This window comes from Grosmannia clavigera (genome assembly GCF_000143105.1).
Source record: "Grosmannia clavigera kw1407 unplaced genomic scaffold GCSC_173, whole genome shotgun sequence".
NCBI lineage: Eukaryota > Fungi > Ascomycota > Sordariomycetes > Ophiostomatales > Ophiostomataceae > Leptographium > Leptographium clavigerum.
The window spans coordinates 1,079,301-1,098,336 of record NW_014040765.1 but is presented as its reverse complement, the minus strand read 5'-3'; the positions used below and the strand labels follow the sequence as shown (position 1 = coordinate 1,098,336).

The 19,036-nt window shown below is 57.3% G+C and overlaps 7 protein-coding genes across 7 annotated transcripts; 5 read left to right on the top strand and 2 right to left on the bottom strand.

The window, feature by feature from the left end:
* Positions 1-1,587: 1,587 nt before the first annotated feature.
* Positions 1,588-5,153, top strand: CMQ_7180 (uncharacterized protein; the record flags this gene model as incomplete). The annotated part of the gene is made up of 3 exons (XM_014314185.1): positions 1,588-1,948; positions 2,015-3,873; positions 3,996-5,153. The coding sequence occupies 3 exons, from the start codon at positions 1,588-1,590 to the stop codon at positions 5,151-5,153; spliced, it is 3,378 nt and encodes a 1,125-aa protein (XP_014169660.1).
* A 795-nt stretch (positions 5,154-5,948) lies between these two features.
* On the top strand, positions 5,949-6,787 carry CMQ_7085 (uncharacterized protein; the record flags this gene model as incomplete). Its single annotated transcript, XM_014314090.1, has 2 exons — positions 5,949-6,066; positions 6,144-6,787. The coding sequence occupies 2 exons, from the start codon at positions 5,949-5,951 to the stop codon at positions 6,785-6,787; spliced, it is 762 nt and encodes a 253-aa protein (XP_014169565.1).
* Positions 6,788-7,417: 630 nt separating this feature from the next.
* On the top strand, positions 7,418-9,017 carry CMQ_7730 (beta-galactosidase; the record flags this gene model as incomplete). Its single annotated transcript, XM_014314735.1, has 2 exons — positions 7,418-7,533; positions 7,592-9,017. 2 exons carry the CDS (start codon positions 7,418-7,420, stop codon positions 9,015-9,017), a joined length of 1,542 nt encoding a protein of 513 aa, XP_014170210.1.
* Positions 9,018-9,287: 270 nt separating this feature from the next.
* Positions 9,288-11,180, top strand: CMQ_7630 (AMP-binding domain protein; the record flags this gene model as incomplete). The annotated part of the gene is made up of 1 exon (XM_014314635.1): positions 9,288-11,180. One exon carries the CDS (start codon positions 9,288-9,290, stop codon positions 11,178-11,180), a length of 1,893 nt encoding a protein of 630 aa, XP_014170110.1.
* A 250-nt stretch (positions 11,181-11,430) lies between these two features.
* On the bottom strand, positions 11,431-13,968 carry CMQ_7656 (duf803 domain protein membrane protein; the record flags this gene model as incomplete). Its single annotated transcript, XM_014314661.1, has 1 exon — positions 11,431-13,968. The coding sequence occupies one exon, from the start codon at positions 13,966-13,968 to the stop codon at positions 11,431-11,433; it is 2,538 nt and encodes an 845-aa protein (XP_014170136.1).
* An 814-nt stretch (positions 13,969-14,782) lies between these two features.
* Positions 14,783-16,198, top strand: CMQ_7191 (uncharacterized protein; the record flags this gene model as incomplete). The annotated part of the gene is made up of 1 exon (XM_014314196.1): positions 14,783-16,198. The coding sequence occupies one exon, from the start codon at positions 14,783-14,785 to the stop codon at positions 16,196-16,198; it is 1,416 nt and encodes a 471-aa protein (XP_014169671.1).
* Positions 16,199-17,340: 1,142 nt separating this feature from the next.
* CMQ_7474 (uncharacterized protein) lies at positions 17,341-18,337 on the bottom strand (the record flags this gene model as incomplete). Its single annotated transcript, XM_014314479.1, has 2 exons — positions 17,341-17,819; positions 18,058-18,337. 2 exons carry the CDS (start codon positions 18,335-18,337, stop codon positions 17,341-17,343), a joined length of 759 nt encoding a protein of 252 aa, XP_014169954.1.
* Between the last annotated feature and the right edge of the window lie 699 nt (positions 18,338-19,036).

The window sequence follows — 19,036 nt, the reverse complement described above, 5'->3', positions numbered from 1 at the left end:
AGGATTAGCTTCCCATCTCATGATCCCAGCACACTGACTCCAGCAGCACCATTCCAGCACAGTTCGGCCTCGGGCAGCCAGCGGCTCTCTAGACGACAGTTTCACGTCCACACCAGAGCCGCCCGTGCATCACTTCGCTGCGTTTGGTATTCTCTCCACCTCGTACTGCACTGCGCCTCTCGTCCTTTAACCCGAGACACGCGCATGAACAGGTCCGGGTCACGACAGCCACTGTTCTACGGAACACAAACAGGGCATGAGAAAGAAAACGCTAGATGCAACAACATCCTGGCAAGCTCTGTTAAAGGTTCCGACAATCAGTTCCATGCTTTCCCCGTTAACCCCCCCTCTCGTTGACGGCCTATTTCCGATTGTCCTCGACAAAGCCCTCTCCAGTAATAAGAAAGTCCTTTCTCCATCAGTTTCTTTTTGCTGTGACGAAAAATGCACGGCTGTCTGCGAGTTCCGGCCGGACTCCGCTGGCCAACCAATCATCAAGCACACCCCACCCACCTCTTCTATACCCCTGCTTGGAGGACCCATCTCCCGACATGCCGTCTCTCGATCCAGTCGCAACAATGGTGTTGTAAGTCCTGCGTTGGCTGCTGCACTATCCTTCTTTCGGCCACACACGCCGCATTCTCGCTGATGCCGCCCCTCCCCGTTTGCAAATGCTGTCTGTCAGCTGTCTTGTCTTACCGCTATGATCCCTGATCCTCGGCGCTCTTTCTAGTCCTGCAGGAACCAACCCCATCCCATCAATCAGGCATTGTTATTCTCCGGTCAGTATGGGCCGCTTTGGTCCAATGTTCGGCCTCCCATACTGGTGCTCTGAAGCACTCGTACGTCGTATCTGTCGCCGCCGTCGCATGTCTTATTTGGTATGTATCCTCCGAGTATATCCTCTTGCTCTTGGCATGGATACGCTCAAACCTGCTTGTTCAACACCCCCTCTGTATTAGTCGATCGGCCAGCTGAAAATCCCCGTCACCCCCGTTATCCACGCCTCTTCAGCTTCAGACCCCTCGGTCTATGATCCTTGTTCTCTCATCCACAGGCCCCGTAATGGCTCAGTGCGGGCAGAGTTTGCCTTTGACGCAGGGCTATTAATGGCCCTGAGCAGTCTAATTTCTGGACGGACATATCCCATTCCCTCTGCTCCAATTTTTCCAGGTGCCACCCTGGCTGCTTCTTCCGCGTACTACTTTATGCCGTGTGAAGGCGGTACGTGCAGTAGACCCAATCTCCTGGTATCCCAGTCGCCGAGGGGGGTACAGAACGCGCAAAGCTTAGACAGGCTCAGCGAGAACGGTTTATGGGGAGCACTTTTTGGGACGGACTGTTCCTCTTTCCGACTTTTTCAAGTTTTATGTCGTCTATCCGATCTTTCTTTTCATACCTCCCTGTCTTTTCTCTTCTCTCTTTCCCCAGGTCAATTTAGCAGCAAGCAACGACAAGCTGAGCATCACACAGCTCCAAAGCCCTCAAACCTCCCCGGGATAACGCATTCGACAAGCCCTTCCCTCGCCATATTGTCGCCCCCACTGGGAGAGAGGTTCTTTACTGTTTTGCAGCTATCCAGCCAAGATGTTACCGCGGCGGCACTGGCTTGTAGCTCTTTGCTCGCTACTCTATGTCGACCTCGCCTTAGCCGGTGTGATTAACCCTCTTCTGCAACGGAGGGCCGAGCAAAGCACCACGGCTGCAGCTGCAAAAACAGAGGATGCTTCTTCTTCTGCTTCTCCTGTAGCCACATCATCAACAGCGGCGACAGCGACATCCTCCGATGGCGCTGAGAACAGAAAATCTACGTCTGCATCACATGCAACAACAACAGCAACAGCAACAGCCACTACGTCAGCGAGCACTTCGACCTTGCTGTCGAGCGTACAGGCTAGCTCCACAATAGTCAGCACTACGAGTTCCCTGAATCTGACATTTTACAACTGTGAGTGCCGATTTATTTACCGCATGGGCTTTCCTCCCTTAGCAACTAACACTACACGCCGTACAGCTACGATTGCTTCAGGCCAGTTGCCTCTGAAGCCGGAGGTAACTCCCGGCTGGGGAGTTGCTGGCGCCATCATGATTATTACAGGTGTGGTCTATGCCCTCATCGGCATCAAGAAGCGCTCGTTGCACATATGTCTCTCTACTGCCTACATGACTAGTCTTGGCACTACGGTTCTGATTATATACGTTATGTCGCCACCATTCAGCCATGCAGTCCAGGGCGGCTTTGTCGCGGCTGCCGTCTGCACCGGACTCATCTTGGGTGGCGGCGCCTTCCTCTTCAAGGAAATCACCGAAGGCTTAGGCTGTATGCTCGGTGGTTTCTGCTTCAGCATGTGGCTGCTGTGTCTTCACAAAGGTGGTCTGCTGCCTCACAGCACCGGCAAGATCATCTTCATCGTCGCCTTCACCATTGGATTCTTTGCCTTCTACTGCTCTCACTGGACTCGCCAGTACGCCCTCATTGCCTGCATTTCTTTTTCTGGCGCCACCGTCACGGTTCTGGGCATCGATGCATTTAGTCGCGCCGGTCTCAAAGAGTTCTGGGCCTATATCTGGAACCTCAACAACAACCTCTTCCCTCTTGGAGCCGACACCTACCCGCTGACAAGGGGCATTCGCGTCGAAATTGCAGTCATAATTGTCATATTTTTGGCCGGCATTGTCTCTCAACTGAAACTATGGCACATCGTGCAAGAGCGTCGTGCGAAACGAGACGCCGAGCGTGCTGAGGATGAGCGTGCTCTGCAGCTGAAAGACGAGGAACAAGGTCGTCGGTTCGAAGAAACCAACGCACGTGAGCGGAAGGAATGGGAGGCCAAATACGGAAACGGAGAAACTGGAAGCAACAAGCACAACTCCACGACCGATTCGGGCGTAGGAGACATGGGGACCGAGAAGGGCGTGTCCATTGAGAGACCATCCCGGCCACAATCACGGATGCAGGGAGCTGAGGACGATTTAGAAGCGGCATCGGAACCAATCGAGCTGGTGGATATGCAACCTCAGCCCAAGGCCGCAGCCGAGATGATCCTGGAACATGATGCAAAGGACGGCGCCCTCACGGTTTGCGTGGCGGCTGATGACTATCCCGAGGGCATGCAGCCGTCCGAGACAGGTGTCGATGGTGTCGCCCCAACAGCGGATGTAGCTGCAGGGTCTACCCAGAAGTCGATCAGAAAGGTCTCAAACGACTCGGCAGGCGTATGGGCCGCTGGGCCGGAAATTGTGCCGCTGCCTTTCAAGATCCCAACAACCGTCCACGAGGAGGAAGCCGAAGCCGGAGAAAATTGCACAACCGGACAGGGCGATAACGATGACCGATCCTCCGTGGCCACTTTTGCCGACGAAGACGAAGTCATAGTGTCAGCGTATCCGCACCGACGCTCGCTTGCAAAGCGTCTATCCCAAGGCTCAGCCGATCTCCTGCGCGGCCTATCGAAGCGAGCAAGTCCAACGCAGATAAGAAGCAACGATGGCACAGAGCGAAATGAAAGCAAAGAGGAGCTTTTGAGTTCGCCGCAGTCTACCGCCCTGCTTCAGGACGAGAAGGATAAGGATGACAGCAGCTCGTTGGCTGCGACTATCGATGAAACCAGCTCCAAGGACAGCTATTCGGTACGGGATGAGGAGGAGGATGTCGACGTAATTGAGGAGCAATCTCCACACAACAGCGAAGTGCACACAGAGCTGTCTGTAGCTATCGAAACGGTGGAACCGGTCGCCACAACGGCCATCCAACAACAGGAGACGACAGAGCTCTCGGCAGCTGATTTGCCGACTAAGATCCAGCAAGACGAAACGATGCCAGAGACACCGAACCGCAAGACACCATCGGCCGCCTCAGCCGAGTGGACGCCGGTCAGCCTCACCAAGGAACGGCTCCCGCCGTCCTTGTCTCGCGTTGCCATGTCATACCGCACAAACGAGTGGACCAAACACCTCGGCCATGCAAAGACACGCCAGAACCAGATGCTCTGCAGCTTCTTGAAGCAAACCAACGGCCACAACCGGTCCAGGCCGTCGAAGCAGTGGCCGGTGCAAAAGAGGAGGAGGCCACGACCCCGACTGACAGTGCAGCACACGGCAACGAGACGCCGCGGCCGGTAAATGTGGACGAGCTACAGCAGACAGCCGAGACCGGAACACCGGCGCCCGCCGCTCCACGGCGGTCATCTCTGCCGGTCGCGTCCCGGTCTGGCTCATACCAGTCTTTGGGAAACATGCCTGCGGCAGTCCGGGGAAGTGTGGGCGGTGGGTTCCGAAGCATATCGAGCGGTCACCTGGCCCGGCACACGTCGGCTCTGCATAACGAGCCGATCGCGGAGGAGGACGACGCAGCATCGGCAGACGCAGATGGCCACTCGCCAACCAGTCCCACTTCGCCGGGTCTGACGCCGTATTCCGGCCCACAAACGCTGATTGGGCGACGCGAGATGCTTCTCCGGAGCAAATCCCAAGGCTTCTACATCGGTGGACCCATCACGCAGCATATAGAGGCCAGCATGTCGATGCCGGTGATCCCATCGTCGGGGACTAGTGACAACGGCAGCGGGTCGGCACATGATCTGACAACGGCCGACCTGGATGACTTGCCGATGAATAAGCGTCATGAGATAATGATGCGGCAGCAGAGCTATGCCAGCATTGTCGGTGCGGATGGCAATGGTGGCTCGGTGGTCCAAACGCCAATGGCTGGCATTGTCGCCTTCGACAGCCACCAGCCAAAGCGCGGGCAGGCAAAGATGGCGACAAATACAGCGCGCCAGTCGCAGCTGGCAGCATTCCGGAGCTCGGTGGCCCTGGATCTAAACGGTTTGATTCAAGCCCCGGCCCAAGCTGAGACTGGAAGTCCGAGACTACGCGAGTCCGTGTCTGCACATGTGCTGCAGAACCGGTCGACGTCGACGGCGTCACTGATGCCAACACCACAGGATGTGGCCCACGTGAAGCAGTCGATCGAGCAGCAGCGGAACTACATGCTGGGCCTAAGAGAAGCAGAGGCGCAGCGGCGGGAGATAAAGCTGCAAGACAAAGCGCGTACCGAGCGTGCTTTTGAGGAGCGCATGCGCAAGGGCGACCTGATGGCGGCGCATCGAGACGCTATGCGGCGGATGCAGGCGTCGGCGCGCGAGCTGTGAGGCTGACACGGACTTTTTCTTCCTCTTCATTCGCCTCGTTTTTTTCTTACTCGTCTTATACCTGTTTGCATTACCACATCCATATACACCGTCTTTCAGGACCGGGGCTTCATTCTCTCTTTCGTTTGCCCTCGTCTTTGTTCTTCGACCTCTTTATTTGGGCATGTCATCGGAAAAAGGAGGCATATTTTATCATGAGAAACGGGTTTCTCTCTGCTTAAAACATCGGACGGCCGGTTTATACCTGGGTTAGGTTTTATTAACAACATACTACATTTATGCCCGTCTTATTCTTATCTAGTCGGCATCACATAGTTCATAATACTAGTCATATGCATACAAGATATCTCGCATCCTCGCCGGACGTGCCTAGCCATCCCAAGAGTCGGCAAACTAGGCAGCCTATGTACGAAGTATGACGATGTGAACTGGCCGGCAGATGTCGTAAGAGTGGGACCATTGATTGGGCTTACTAGACCGAGCTCCACCCCCTCTCTCCTCTTTTATTTAAATGCCTGCTTTCGTTGCCTTCTGTCCCAAAACGCATGATCCAATCCACGGTGAAATTGTGTATTTTTCGTTTGCCCACACTGACCGACTTGAGATCGTCGAACCAGCCTCTTTACGACTCTCCCTGAACGACGAAGCGTCCGGCGTGTCCGATTCTTGCCGACGTCCGTTTTCGGAGAGCTCAATTGGCATCTGGCCTCGCCTGTATCTGATCCCCGAGCCTTCCTGGGCCTGCCGTCAACTTCGTCCGCCTTGTTCCCTTGGGCTCTCACTATTCCTGTCGTCATGTCTCGCCACGCCATCCGCGGTGGCTGCCGATGCGGTCGCAACCACTACATTGTGCAGCCACCACCGGATGCCACCGAAGCTGCTCGCGTCCTCTTCGCACCGGAAGAGGCCCACCGTGAGTTTTTTTCCCGGCTGCAGCGGCGTGCAGGCTCGCCGTCCTCGCAGCAGCAGCAGTCTTGACTGACCGTGCAGGCTCCTCGCTTGCCTCGCCCTTGCCGGCCTTTCTGCGCGTGCCGCTGTCGTGGTACCACAGCTCGACGACGTCCTTTTACGACGACGAGACGCCGGCTATGATCCACCGCGTCTACGAGCAGGCCAGTCCGGGGACGGTCTTCAGCCAGCGCCGCTTCTGCGGCTTCTGCGGCACGCCGCTGTCCTTCTGGTCCGAAGCACCCCGGCTCGAGGCCGACTACATCCGGCTGGCGCTGGGCAGCCTGTACGCGCAAGACCTGAACCAGCTGGACGACTGGGGGGCTGTCATCGAGGGGGGCGAAGAGAGCGACGAGCAGGACGAGCAGGACGGGCAGGACCAGAGCCCGTCTACTTCTACATCATCCTCCACCGGCCTTCCCTGGCTCGATCGGTTCGTCGAGGGCAGCCGGCTGGACCGACAGCTGCTGCTCCAGCAGAAGTCACAGCGAATCAGTGCCGCGCGAATCCACCGCCACGACGTCGGCTCGGCCACGCGGCCCGACGGATCCGTGGTCGAGTGGGAGGTGGTTGAGTGGACCGAGGGCGACGAGGACAACAGCGATGTGGCCGACGACAAGACCGTCCAGGGCCATGCAAGCCCAGCAAAACGGCAGAAGCAAGACGACGGCACCGTACCAGTCTGATTCGAAAGGGGATGCATATAAGCCACGATAAAAATAGTATAAAACATAACACCAACTGGGAGTACGGAGCTGTGACGGAGAGGGAGGAGGGGCAAGGTGGGATTCTGGCCATTCTCGATCTTTTTTGCTCTTCACATGTCTTAACATTACGAATAACGCATACACGGAAACTGGTCTTTTTTTCTTAGTGTATTCTTTCTTACATCTAGCTTCCACTGGAGACACTCCGTCAACAGAGAACCCATGCCAAATCTATAATATACCGCATATTTGCTGTTACGAACCCTTGTAGCGAAACTAAGCGTAAGGCTGCATGTACGGAGTACGGAGTACAGGTGGGCCAGTTATGTTTATGCATGCACAACTTCATCATGGTTATGCATGCTCGTTTGGGACAGCCAATCATCTTTGGTGAGCAGGCAGTTGTGGATAGTTCCTTCCAAAAGTAGCAGTTATCTAACGATCAGTATCCGCCGGAGAAGTTGAAATACTGTCAATTCTGACAGCTTGCAATTCGCACCCAGCAGACGCACGTTCCATTGCGTATCGCACTTCTGACAGCGGTTCGTGTCTCCGACAGAGCGAAATACGACGTAAGATATATCCTACTTCACAAGCTGTCACATCTGCATGCCTGGTGGGGCAGCTAGCGACAGGTACAGCAGGAGCACCACCAGCATTGCTAACTGCGGCCTAGCTATCATGTCTCTGCCAGGCAATTTTCTTTGGGGCTTTGCCACGGCCTCGTAGGTCTAGGCCTTTCTGATCCTTCACCCGTATCGATCACTGACCCCTCGACCTCAGGTACCAGATCGAGGGCGCCCCAGATGAGGATGGCCGAGGCCCGTCCATCTGGGACACGTTTTGCGAGATCCCGGGAAAGATTGCAGACGGCAGCTCGGGAGCAATTGCTTGTGACTCGTACCGCCGATGGCAGGACGACGTGGCACTGCTGAAGTCACTGGGAGCGCAGGTGTACCGCTTCTCCATCTCCTGGTCGCGGGTGATACCGCTTGGAGGTCGCAACGACCCGGTCAACCACGCAGGTCTCGACCACTACGTGCGACTTGTAGATGCATTGCTGGAGGCTGGGATCACGCCTTTCATCACGCTGTTCCATTGGGATCTCCCGGACGGGCTCGAGAAGCGATACGGCGGGCTGTTGAGCCACGACGAGTTTCCGCTGGACTTTGAGCACTATGCACGAACGGTGTTTGCGGCGATTCCCAAGTGCAAGCACTGGATCACGTTCAACGAGCCGTGGTGCTCGTCGATCCTGGGCTACAGTCTGGGGGTGTTTGCGCCCGGACGCACGTCGGACCGCAGCAGGTCAGCTGTGGGCGACAGTGCGCACGAACCGTGGCTGGTGGGCCACAACCTGCTGGTGGCACACGGACGGGCAGTGCGAGCATACCGTGACGACTTCAAGACGGCCAGCCCGGACGGCGAGATCGGAATCACGCTCAACGGCGACGCGACGTATCCGTGGGACCCGGAAGACGGCGAGGACGTGGCGGCAGCACAGCGCAAGCTCGAGTTTTCGATTGCATGGTTTGCCGACCCCATCTACTTTGGGCACTACCCGGAATCGATGCGGGCGCAGCTGGGCGACCGACTGCCGAGCTTCACGGAAGCAGAGCGGCAGCTGGTGCAGGGCTCCAACGACTTTTACGGCATGAACCACTACACGGCCGACTATGTGCGGCACCGGCCGGGAAGCCCGGCGGTAGAGGACTTTGTAGGCCACCTCGAGACGCTGCCGGTGTCGAGGGCGGGCGAGTGGATTGGACCAGAGACGCAGTCGACATGGCTGCGACCGAACCCGGGCGGTTTCCGTACGTTGCTGGGCTGGATCAGCCGGCGGTACGGGCGACCAAGGGTGTACGTGACGGAGAACGGGACGAGCATCAAGGGCGAAAACAGTCTGCCGACGGCTGAGGTGACCGACGACGTCTTCCGGGTGCGGTACTTTGACGAATATGTGCACGCCATGGCCGAAGCGGTGCGCGACGACGGCGTGGACGTGCGCGGCTACATGGCCTGGTCACTGCTGGACAACTTCGAGTGGGCCGAAGGGTACGAGACCCGGTTTGGCGTCACATATGTCGACTATGCTGGCGGCCAGCAGCGGCATCCAAAGAAGAGCGCGCTCGCGATGAAGGCGCTGTTTGCCAGTTTGGTGGAGCACAACCAGATACCCCAGACTTACTCCGCACCAGCAGTGGAGTAAGACGGCGATCAGTACGCCTTGGCACTCTGTAGCAGGGGTCAGTCTTTTTCCAGTTATTCCCAGCTACATATATAGCCTCGGCCGGCAATACGGTTTCCAATTCGGTATTAACACGCCTTGGCCTGCTTCTATTTGTCCATTCTCGATATTGCCGCTTGCTCTCTACAAGCTTGACGTTTTCTACCTATTTATCTTCCTCTCTTCCCATCTCTCTGTCCTCAATCCTCTCATCTTCTCATTCAATCTCCATCTCCCCCATTATCCCCCATCATGTCTGGCCCCCAGTCTCGTCTGGGCTCTGTCCTCAGCCACCTGGTCGGTTCCTCCTCGAAAGCCCCCCACACCAGCGACACCAGCAGCAGCAATGGAGCCGATTCGCCACACAAGCACGCGCTGACGCCGACCTTCTTTCTCGAGCGCGCTGCAGCCATCGAGCCAGACGCCGAAGCGATCGTGCACATTACAGCCAACGGCGGCACACTACGACGCAGCTACAGAGACTTTGCCGAGCGTGCCCGAGGATTGGCGTGGTATTTTATGCACCACGGCTACCGGCGCATCGGCATCTTGGCACCCAACACGCCGGCCTTTCTCGAGACGATCTTCGCGGCTGGAGCCTGTGGCGGTGTGCTGGTGCCGGCCAACTACCGGCTGACGCAAGGCGACATCGCCTACATCTTCGACTTTGCCGACGTCGACATTATCGTGGCAGACGCACAGTTCGCAGCGCTGCTGACGGAGGGCAGCGGCAACTTTGCTGCGAGCCATGCGGGCGTGCCCATCCTAGTGGACGCGGACATGGACGCGACCGAGGGTGAGCTGCGTGGCGCGTATGACGCAGCGGTGATGGAGGGTCTGCGGCTGGAGATGGCGGGCGGCCACCACCACGAGCAGGGCCCGGGCAACGGGTGGGCCGCGCTGCGGACGGCGGTGGCAGCAGTGCGTGGAACGGCAGAGCTAGATGAGGATTCGGTGATTGCGGTGCCGTTCACGTCGGGGACCACGGCACGACCCAAGGGCGTGGAGTTTACGCATCGCGGGGCATATCTGGCGGCGCTGGCCAACGTGGCCGAAGCCGGACTCAACATGACGGGGGCGGACGAGTCGATTATGGCGTCGGGTCCAGAGACCAAGGATCCCGGGCGATGTCGCTATCTCTGGACGCTGCCGCTGTTCCACGCCGTCGGCTGGACGTATCCGTGGGCCGTGTGTGCAGTGCGCGGAACCCACGTGTGTCTGCGCAAGATCGACTACGCGCTCATCTGGCGGCTGCTGCGCGAAGAAGCCGTGACACACTTCAATGCAGCGCCGACGGTCAACACGCTGCTGTGTGCGGCGCCCGAGGCCACACGGCTGGTACGGCCTGTGAGCGTGACGGTGGCGGCGAGTCCGCCGACGGCCCACCTGTTCGAGAAGATGGTGAATCTCAACCTCCGACCTGTTCACGTGTACGGCCTGACCGAAACCTACGGCCCCATCACACGTGGCTATGTGCTGCCGGTCTGGAACCAGCTGCCGACCCATGAGAAGTTTGCACGCATGGCACGACAAGGCCACGGGTTCCTGACCAGCTTACCGGTACGGGTGATCAAGCCGGCTACCGAGTCAGAAGCCGGTACGGCGTCCAGACCGCTAGTCGAGGATGTTCCACGCGACGGCCAGACGATTGGCGAGATCGTCTTCCAGGGCAACATCTGCGCGCGCGGCTACTACAAGGACCCGGCGGCGACGGCGAAGCTGTTTGCCGGCGGGGTGCTGCACTCGGGCGACCTGGCGGTGTGGCATGCTGACGGCAGCATCCAGATCCTCGACCGGGCCAAGGACATTATTATTTCGGGCGGCGAGAACATCTCGTCCGTGGCGCTTGAGAGCACGCTCGTGGAACATCCTGACGTGCTCGAGGCTGCCGTCGTGGCCGTGCCCGACTCGCACTGGGGCGAGCGGCCCAAGGCGTTTGTCACCGTGCGGTCTGGCGCTGCTGCGTTCGACCCGGCTGGCTTCCTCGACTGGGTCAAGCACCAGAGCGGTATCAGCCGCTTCATGGTCCCGCGTGAGGTCGAGGCCGTCGTCGAGCTGCCCAAGACCAGCACCGGCAAGCTCAAGAAGACGGTGCTGCGCGACTGGGCCCTCAAGGGGACCCCGCCAGAGATGCGTCAGACCTGAGATCTACCTGTATTACATGTGTTTGCGCTTTACTTTTTCTTTTTCTTTTCTGCTCGGCTATCGCTTATGTAAGCACGGCCTTATATACAGCATGTGCGCATGCGCTTCAGCGCTCAAAAACAAATTACAATGATCTATTCTGCGAGTCGGGATATAATCGTGAGGCAACTAAAAAGGACAAAAATATAATAAGAAGTACAATATAGGGGACAGCGCAAGGAAAAGGAAAGGCGGCGAAACGGACATGCCTTCAAGCTGGGTTCGCTGCTGGCGGGAGATCGTCGTTGGCCGTGTAGTCCTGCTCGCCGAGGACGTCACTGCGGGCGTTGACGTTCTCGTTGGCAGGACTGAGACCCGGAACGAGACCCGGACTGGGACTAGCCGTCTCGGGACTCGTGTTCCGCCGCTTGCGTCGGGTCCAGAACAGACCGCCGAACGTGTTGCTGAGACTACGCGTCCGCTCGCGGCCGTGCTCCTTATTTACTGCAGTCGCCACCGGCTCAGCCTCGGCCAGCGTGGATGCTTCGGCCGGCTCCTCCTGAAGCTGGAGTGGCAGTGGATGCTGGCTCTGATGCTGTCCCCAGAACGGCTGCATCAGCCACTCGGCGTCGGCATCCAGCTCGTCCTGCGGCACAAACAGGCTGGACCGCAGGCCCTGTCGCTGTCGTCGGTTGGACAGCCGTCGTGATGCGTGTGGATGTGGATTTGCACCGTCCATGTGTTTTAGAATCGTGTCGGCCATCACCGTGCTAACGGTCGACGACAGCAGCGGCGACGGCGAAATCATCGGGCTCTGGAAGTGCGACGTGTACGGCCGCAGTGATGTTGCCGGCGTCACTGGCCGATCGGCCAGCGGTGGTGCTGTCGATGGTCCGATGCCACCGTCCATTCCCGTCCCGGCAATCGTGGCTGCCCCCGACATCGAGCCGCCCCGGTCCTCTCGCGACAGCCAAGACAGCGTGTTGTTATTGATGGCATGCAGCACAGAATCGGCGCTGATTGCTGGCGCTCCGAGAACTGGTCGGACCAAGTGTGCATCCTCATCGTCTGATGCTGCCACTGCTGTTGACAAATCCGAGTTGCGCCACGGGTTTTCCAGCAGTGGCAGCACCTCTTCGCCCTCGCTGTCGGACGTCGACGGGACCGGGAAACGCTGTGGCATGCGGGCAGAGGGAACGCCGGTATCCGACGGCAACAGGGCAAACGGCCGGCCGTGGATGCCGGAGAAACTGACGCGCGATGCCCGCGACGATCGCCGAGAGCCTCTTGGGCTGAGGATCGACCCCGGAGTCTGAGCGCGCGAGCCGTCGGCACTGTGTGGTTGTGACTCGGCAGCGAGCATGTCGGACTCGATCTCAGCCTCGCTGCCGTCTTCGTCGTCGTCGTCGTCGTCGCTGTTCGCTGGCGGCCGGCCGCTCGTGATGATGAAGACGCCGAAAAAAGTCAGCAGACAGCCGCCGACAAACTTGGCCGCCTGCTCGGCCGTGGTGCGCTCAAAGTCGCGGTACAGCACGGCGCTGCCGATAATGACGGACAGGGTGAACATGACGAACTGGATGGGGATCACCTGGGTCGAGTCGAAGCGCTGCAGCGCCTTGTTGACGTATCGCACCTGCATGACGGCAGTGCCGAGCAGGATGACGATCAGCGTGTACGTCATGGGCGTCATGAAGGCGCCAAACAACGTGGACGACAGCATGGACGACACGCCCTTGGTCGCCAGCACGGTGTAGGCGCCAAAGAGCCCGACCAGGCCCAGATCGATCAGGATCGTGCGGTTGCCGTAACGCGGGCTGGCCCACATCAACAGCGCGATCAGGCTGCACGTCACGGCCACATAGATCTCAAAGGCCGGCGTCGTGATCGCGTCCCAGACATCGTGTGGCGCCAGCTTGGTCTCCTCCTGCTTGGCGCTCAGTACCACTGTCACCGCCCCGCCAACGGCCACGACCACGCCCCAGAAGTCGCGCAGCCGGAACCGCTCTTTGAACAGGATCGGTGCAATCACGCAGTTGGAGATGAGCGCCACCACTCCGAGCGGCGACACGATCGATGCCGGCGCAAATCCATACGCCAGAAAGTTGCCCGACTCACCCACGGTGATCAGCACCTGGCCAAGCCACCAGGACGGCGACCGGAGGTATGATGTCGACGCCCCAGACGATGACCCTGCCTCTGACCCGGCCGTCCAGCGCGAGTCGTCGCTGTGAAAACTGGCTACCAGCGGCTGCGACTCGTCGCCGTCCATCGCTGCCACGTCTTCTCGGCTCGCCTCAACCTCGCTTCCATTCTGTCTCGGTGACGGCAACCAGCCGCCCACTGCACCGTAGCTCCTTCCCGTCGTGTCGGTCGTGTCGGTCGTGTCGGTCGTGTCGGTCGTGTCGGTCGTGTCGGTCGTGTCGGTCGTGTCGGTCGTGTCGGTCGTTCTGTTCATTCCGTTCATTCCGTTCATTCCGTTTCGCTCGTTTCGCTCGTTTCGCCCGTTTCGCCCACCACCTCGGCCATCTCCGTTCCTTCTGTCCTTGGACGCTCGTCGGGTCCGCTCGCGGCTCTCCTGTCGCTGCCGTTCCAGCTGGATGTGCGCATACCGCTGCACGTTGAGTGCGAGTGCAATTAGCACGTTGCCGATGATCGCCGTCACGATTCCGATGAGCGACGACCAGTTGTTTGGCAGCTCCACGCCCGGCTCGCCAGTCGTCCCGTTGTTCTCGAACGCGCCACCGCCCGGAAATGGCGGCCAAGATGCCAACAGCCCCGATGGCGGTTGTGATGGCGATGCGATGTACATTTTTGCGTGTGTCTTTCGCTTGCTATCTCTCTGCCCGCCGGTGTCACCTCGCTCCCGCCACCGTTCGCCTCACCGTGTCTTGTCTCGGTTGACGGGCAGACCGTCGGTCAGAGCTGTCTCGTCAACCCACCCGTTCCCATCGACCAGACCCAGTGCGCGGATTCCGTCTTTGTGCAAAACCGCCAGCAACTCGTAAAGTGATGCGTGGTCATTGGAGGCAGAAGCATTCGGCAGTTCGGCTATCGGTGGCGACAGCGACAAAGCGGTTTTGCCGTGGAGATGCTGAGCCAGAGCACCGACGTCGAGATATGTCGTCGCCAGCTAGAGACACCCTTGGCAGACGTATGGAGTCAAGGCAAAGGGGCAACTGACGGAATAAATACGCGGATAGGAGTCTTTGGCGGTCCAGAAAAAAAGTAAAAATGCTTTGCTGCCTATTCCGCATCAAGGCCGGTCGCTCCTACTTCATGATAAACGAGCACTTCTACGGAGCCTTTAGTAGATAGTTGGACGCTAACAAACCACACTATTGCTATTATCGTGGCGCTTCAGCGGGGGCTCGCTATCCGATCTGCTTAGTCATGCCATGGGCTTTGTGCTTGAGCCATAATATGCACTTTGCCGTAGCTTCCGGATCCGCCCCGCTTCTAGACGTAGAGATCGCCGATAATATCTTACAGTGTCTGGTGACCATTTCGGGGCATTTCGCGCCACTGGTAATCGGAACTGCCTATTTCTCCTGCGATACAACGACTACACTTGGAAGAACCGACGACGACGCGCACCCAACCCTTGATCGAATCCAGACGCAAACATGGCTGCCGGCGACAATGATCCGCCCAAGAACCCGTTCGTTCGCTGGAAGCAGCACGTCGACGCCCACATCGGCCTGACCCTCAACAGCCTTCTGGGCATCCCTGCCATAGTCACCAAGAACCTCAACATCCGCCCGGTCGAAAATGACGGCATTGGGGCGGCTACCCCTGTCAGGGCCAATACTGCCAGCAGCCCTGGCAGCCCGCAGGCGAATCCACACGACAGCTCGTCTCCCGAATCCGACAACGGGCACAGCGACATCCTCGACGATGTCGATGCTGCCCAGCTGCTCGAGTGGCACAAGTTTATATACTACTCGCCCTACTCGCCGCTCAAGCTGCAGCAGCAGCAGCAGCAGTACCATGTGCTGCCACCGCCCGTCCCGTGCGACGCCCCCTTCGGCGTCGACCCGTATTCCTTCACCTACACCGACGCCTTTGAAGACCTGCTGCGCGCCAGCAGTGGCCGCCCGATGCTTGACCTGGCCACTCGCTCGCGCCGAAACCTGCACTACCAGATGCGCTACGGCAGTTCCGTCGAGCCGCCCTACGTCTTTTTCCACCGCATGCACGGCGAGAAGCTTCTCGATCCGTATTTCCCCAGGACAGCCGTCCCTGCAGGCAGCAAGCCCACCGCCGGCGAGGCTCTCTCGGCAGACACGACAAACGGCCGCGTTGTCCAGGCTGTGGCAGCACTGGCCGACCGAGAGCAGCGGGATCCGTGGTACGAGGCGGCGTACGATGCAGGCGATGATGGTGATCTTGACGACGACGACGACGACGACGACAACGACAATGAGTGGGACCAGCAGGCCGATCGCAGCCAGGATACCGAAAGAAGCTGGTTTCCCGGTCGGCAATTTCACCAGGGTGGCCTCTTTGACGAGCTAGATCGCGTCTTCCGTGTCCTGAGCCGCATCATCGACGAGGACGCCGGTGTGGCCGGCAAGAAGCAGGACGCCGATGCTGGTCGCGATGCCGATGCAGAGGACGAGCTGTACACGGCCGTCCGGTCCGCCTACTCCAACGCCGAGAAGTCGTTGAGCACGTTTGTCAAGACGCTGTCCGGCATGTCCGACGCAGCCGCAGGCGCTGTGGCGACAACCGAGAAGGCGCCCGTGCAGGCCGATGGTCGCCAGGGTGAGACCATCCAGACAACCGAAGACTACACCGACATGTATGGCAACCGGCACGTCAAGACCGTCGTGCGGCGCCTGGATGCCGACGGCAACGAGATCGCACGGGAGACGTACTACACGATTCGGTCTACCGATCCCTCGGAGCAGACCGTTGTCGCAGAGGACTCGCCTAGCAGCCAGAAAGACGAGGACGTCGCCGGGACACCGCAGGGCGACCGCCAAGCAGACGGCAAGACGGCCAACGGAACAAAGCCGAGCGGCTGGTTTTGGAAGTAAAAAACGGCTTGGACTGGGAATGGACTGGACAGGCAAGGTAAACAGGACTGCAGGATTGGGATCTATTATGAAGCGCACAAAGGGAACGAATCGGCCATGCCTGCCTGACACAAATTGGATAGTTGACACTTATTCTGCTCCAATAGTAGCTATATAGGCAACATAAGCACAATGGCATGTCATTGTAAGCAACTCTATCTTATCTGGCCGATTAGTAATACATAGATCATGGCCACGTGATGTAATGTATATAACGATGCTTGGATTTTCCTTCTCCAGAAAATTCTGCACCTTTTCGCATCTCTGACCCGCATTGGTTGTTGGCATCGTATTACGTCCTGATGGAATGCAGGTTACCTCTTCAGCCTCTGTACTCCTGTAATTAAGGTCACAAGGCTCAACGGTTTGTACACACCTCTCTTTGTCATTCTCTTTTTCGTTTGTTATACCGAACAGTCTTTTGCCAATCTCGATCATTGAAACCATGGTTTTCTGGTCTTGAGCTCGGATACGATCCTACCTTTCTCGTCTGTCTTCGGGCAGGGGATGGCGGTAGCAGCGTACAAGACAAGAAAAAATGCTACTTCAACCCTATTGAGTGCGGGACCTTCTCTTATTCGCGTGAGGGATTTCGCAATTAAGGACTTGTGACAAGCTGTTTTGGGGCATCGAATGAATGCCTCGCGTATTCAGAAGCCATCATCATAAGCGCCGCTTTGTTTGCCGATATGACTCTCTTGAAATTGGCATTCCATAGCAGATGCTCAAAGGCCAAGCTCTATCCGTTTGTTAACAGAATACATTATCAAGTCGCAAATGCGTGACAAACTCGTCTTGCCGCCCAATGCACATGGCTTAAATACATATCTTCTTTCTCGCCAACAGACACAAAACATTATCTCTCGAAAACATAAAACCGGCACATGGTAACGGAGCTTTCTCTGTCTCGACGTTGCCTCCACCCATACAGGGTACTCGCCCTTCCCCTTCTCCAATGGTCCATGCCTGCTGGAGGAAGCACTTGTCTTTTTCCAATCTCTCGTGATCTCAAAAGGCTCGCTTCCTTCTCAGTGCGGCTTTTGGAGGTGCAAATAAGTACATAGTTTGGGGGGGATAGTATCGCCGCACCCCGTAGTAAACGATTAGAAAACATCGCTGCGACGCCCCTTAAGCTTGTCTAATAGCAGCAGCAGCAGCCCTGCTCGCTCTTCGTCGGTGCGACGCGCTCCCTGCTTGGCCAGTATGTGGCTAACGTAGACATTCGTCATCCCTCGCAGTTTGAGCAGCTCGTCAATTCCCAGTGCATCACAGATCCGGGTTGACCGTTGTGTGGGGAAGTATTGCAGCATCTCGGTCTGTCGCTGTGTCAAAGCTGTCGTGGTGGCCTTGGAGATGACTATATGTATTTGTCGTAATTTGGGGCACGATGCGAGCAACGAGAAGGCCAAGTCAGCCTTTGGGCCGCACCAGTGCACCTTAACGCTGCGGATAGAGGCCTGCAACAGCTTGTTCGTGTACAGGTGGGAATACATGTCACAAGTGCAGCCAAATGAGAAGAACTCTTCGCTGTAGACGAATTCGAGAAATTCGTTCCTGATAGTTTTGCACGTGCGTGCGAGGGCTGTTGGCAGATATTCGGAATGCTGCATTGGCTTCGAGTAGCAATTGCAGTCGCTGTTCGATATACTAGGACAGACTTCCTGGCAGCCACTATTTTTATGGTTGATGTGGTACTTGTATATCTGGAGCCGTATCTCCTTTGGGAACTTCAGAAAAGGCAGGCAGTTTACTTCCCTTGGCTCATCTACTACCAAGTCAGCGATGTGCAGAACTAAAGAGAAGGGAAAGGTGTGTTTTACCAGCTACCCCGAGGATCTCGGTACAGTTCTGAATGAGTGCAATGCAGTCCTTCATCTCCCCGGGCTGCTTTTCCATCACGGCGGCGCATTTGGTGATAATTTCGGTCACTGCTTTTCGGTTGTTTCTGGACATGCGAACGATACGGCCGAGCTCTGCATGATCGATAATGCCAACATGGAAGTCATCGAGTGCCTTTAGCAGCAGGACGGCATTTCCGCTAAGGCTATACCGGCTGTGCAGCCGTTTCGTTTTCTGCACGTAAAACCCCTTTGACGACATGCTGCTGCCTGGTGGTGAGGCAGAAAGAGGTACGAACAACGGAAATAGAGCGCTTTGTAGGGATTATCCCAGTACAAATTGCATCCGCTTCAAAGGCCGGTGAGCGACTCCTCTATCTGCCTTTGGTTGATATAAGGCGGGTAGAGCCCGATACAAAGATGTTCACGATGATGCGTTGCGCAATTGGATGCGTCGTCCTCATTGAAAGCTCTCAGCTCTCAGGCTTTATTTGGCGTTTCTTGTTTCGTGTCAGTACTAAAATGTTCACAGATTCAATGTTCGGTAAGAAACGTATCTCGACTCCTTGGGCATAAGATGTCAGGGAAGGTGCAGCCTTACCACGTGACGCGCAGTTGAGACTTCCCTAATGGGAGTTCGGTGAGGTGAAAACGTGAAGTGAATGACCAATTAAAAGAGAGCAGTGAGGTGAAGTGGATAAGGGGGGTTATGCACAACACAGGACCTCACTCTGAACCTCGATTCAGTCACAGAATCAAGCAAACAAGGTTGAGAGGAACGCGGCGTTTCACGATAGGAACAGGTACACAACTTTTGATAACACTGCTTTACCAATATGGCACAGATAACAGCTTCATTAGCCACCAGGTAGTAGGAGCAGCTGGCCAAACTGAGAGGCCATAACTGTTTGCGAACAGGATGATAAAGTCGTAAGCTTGTCTCGTACGATTACGCGGCCCG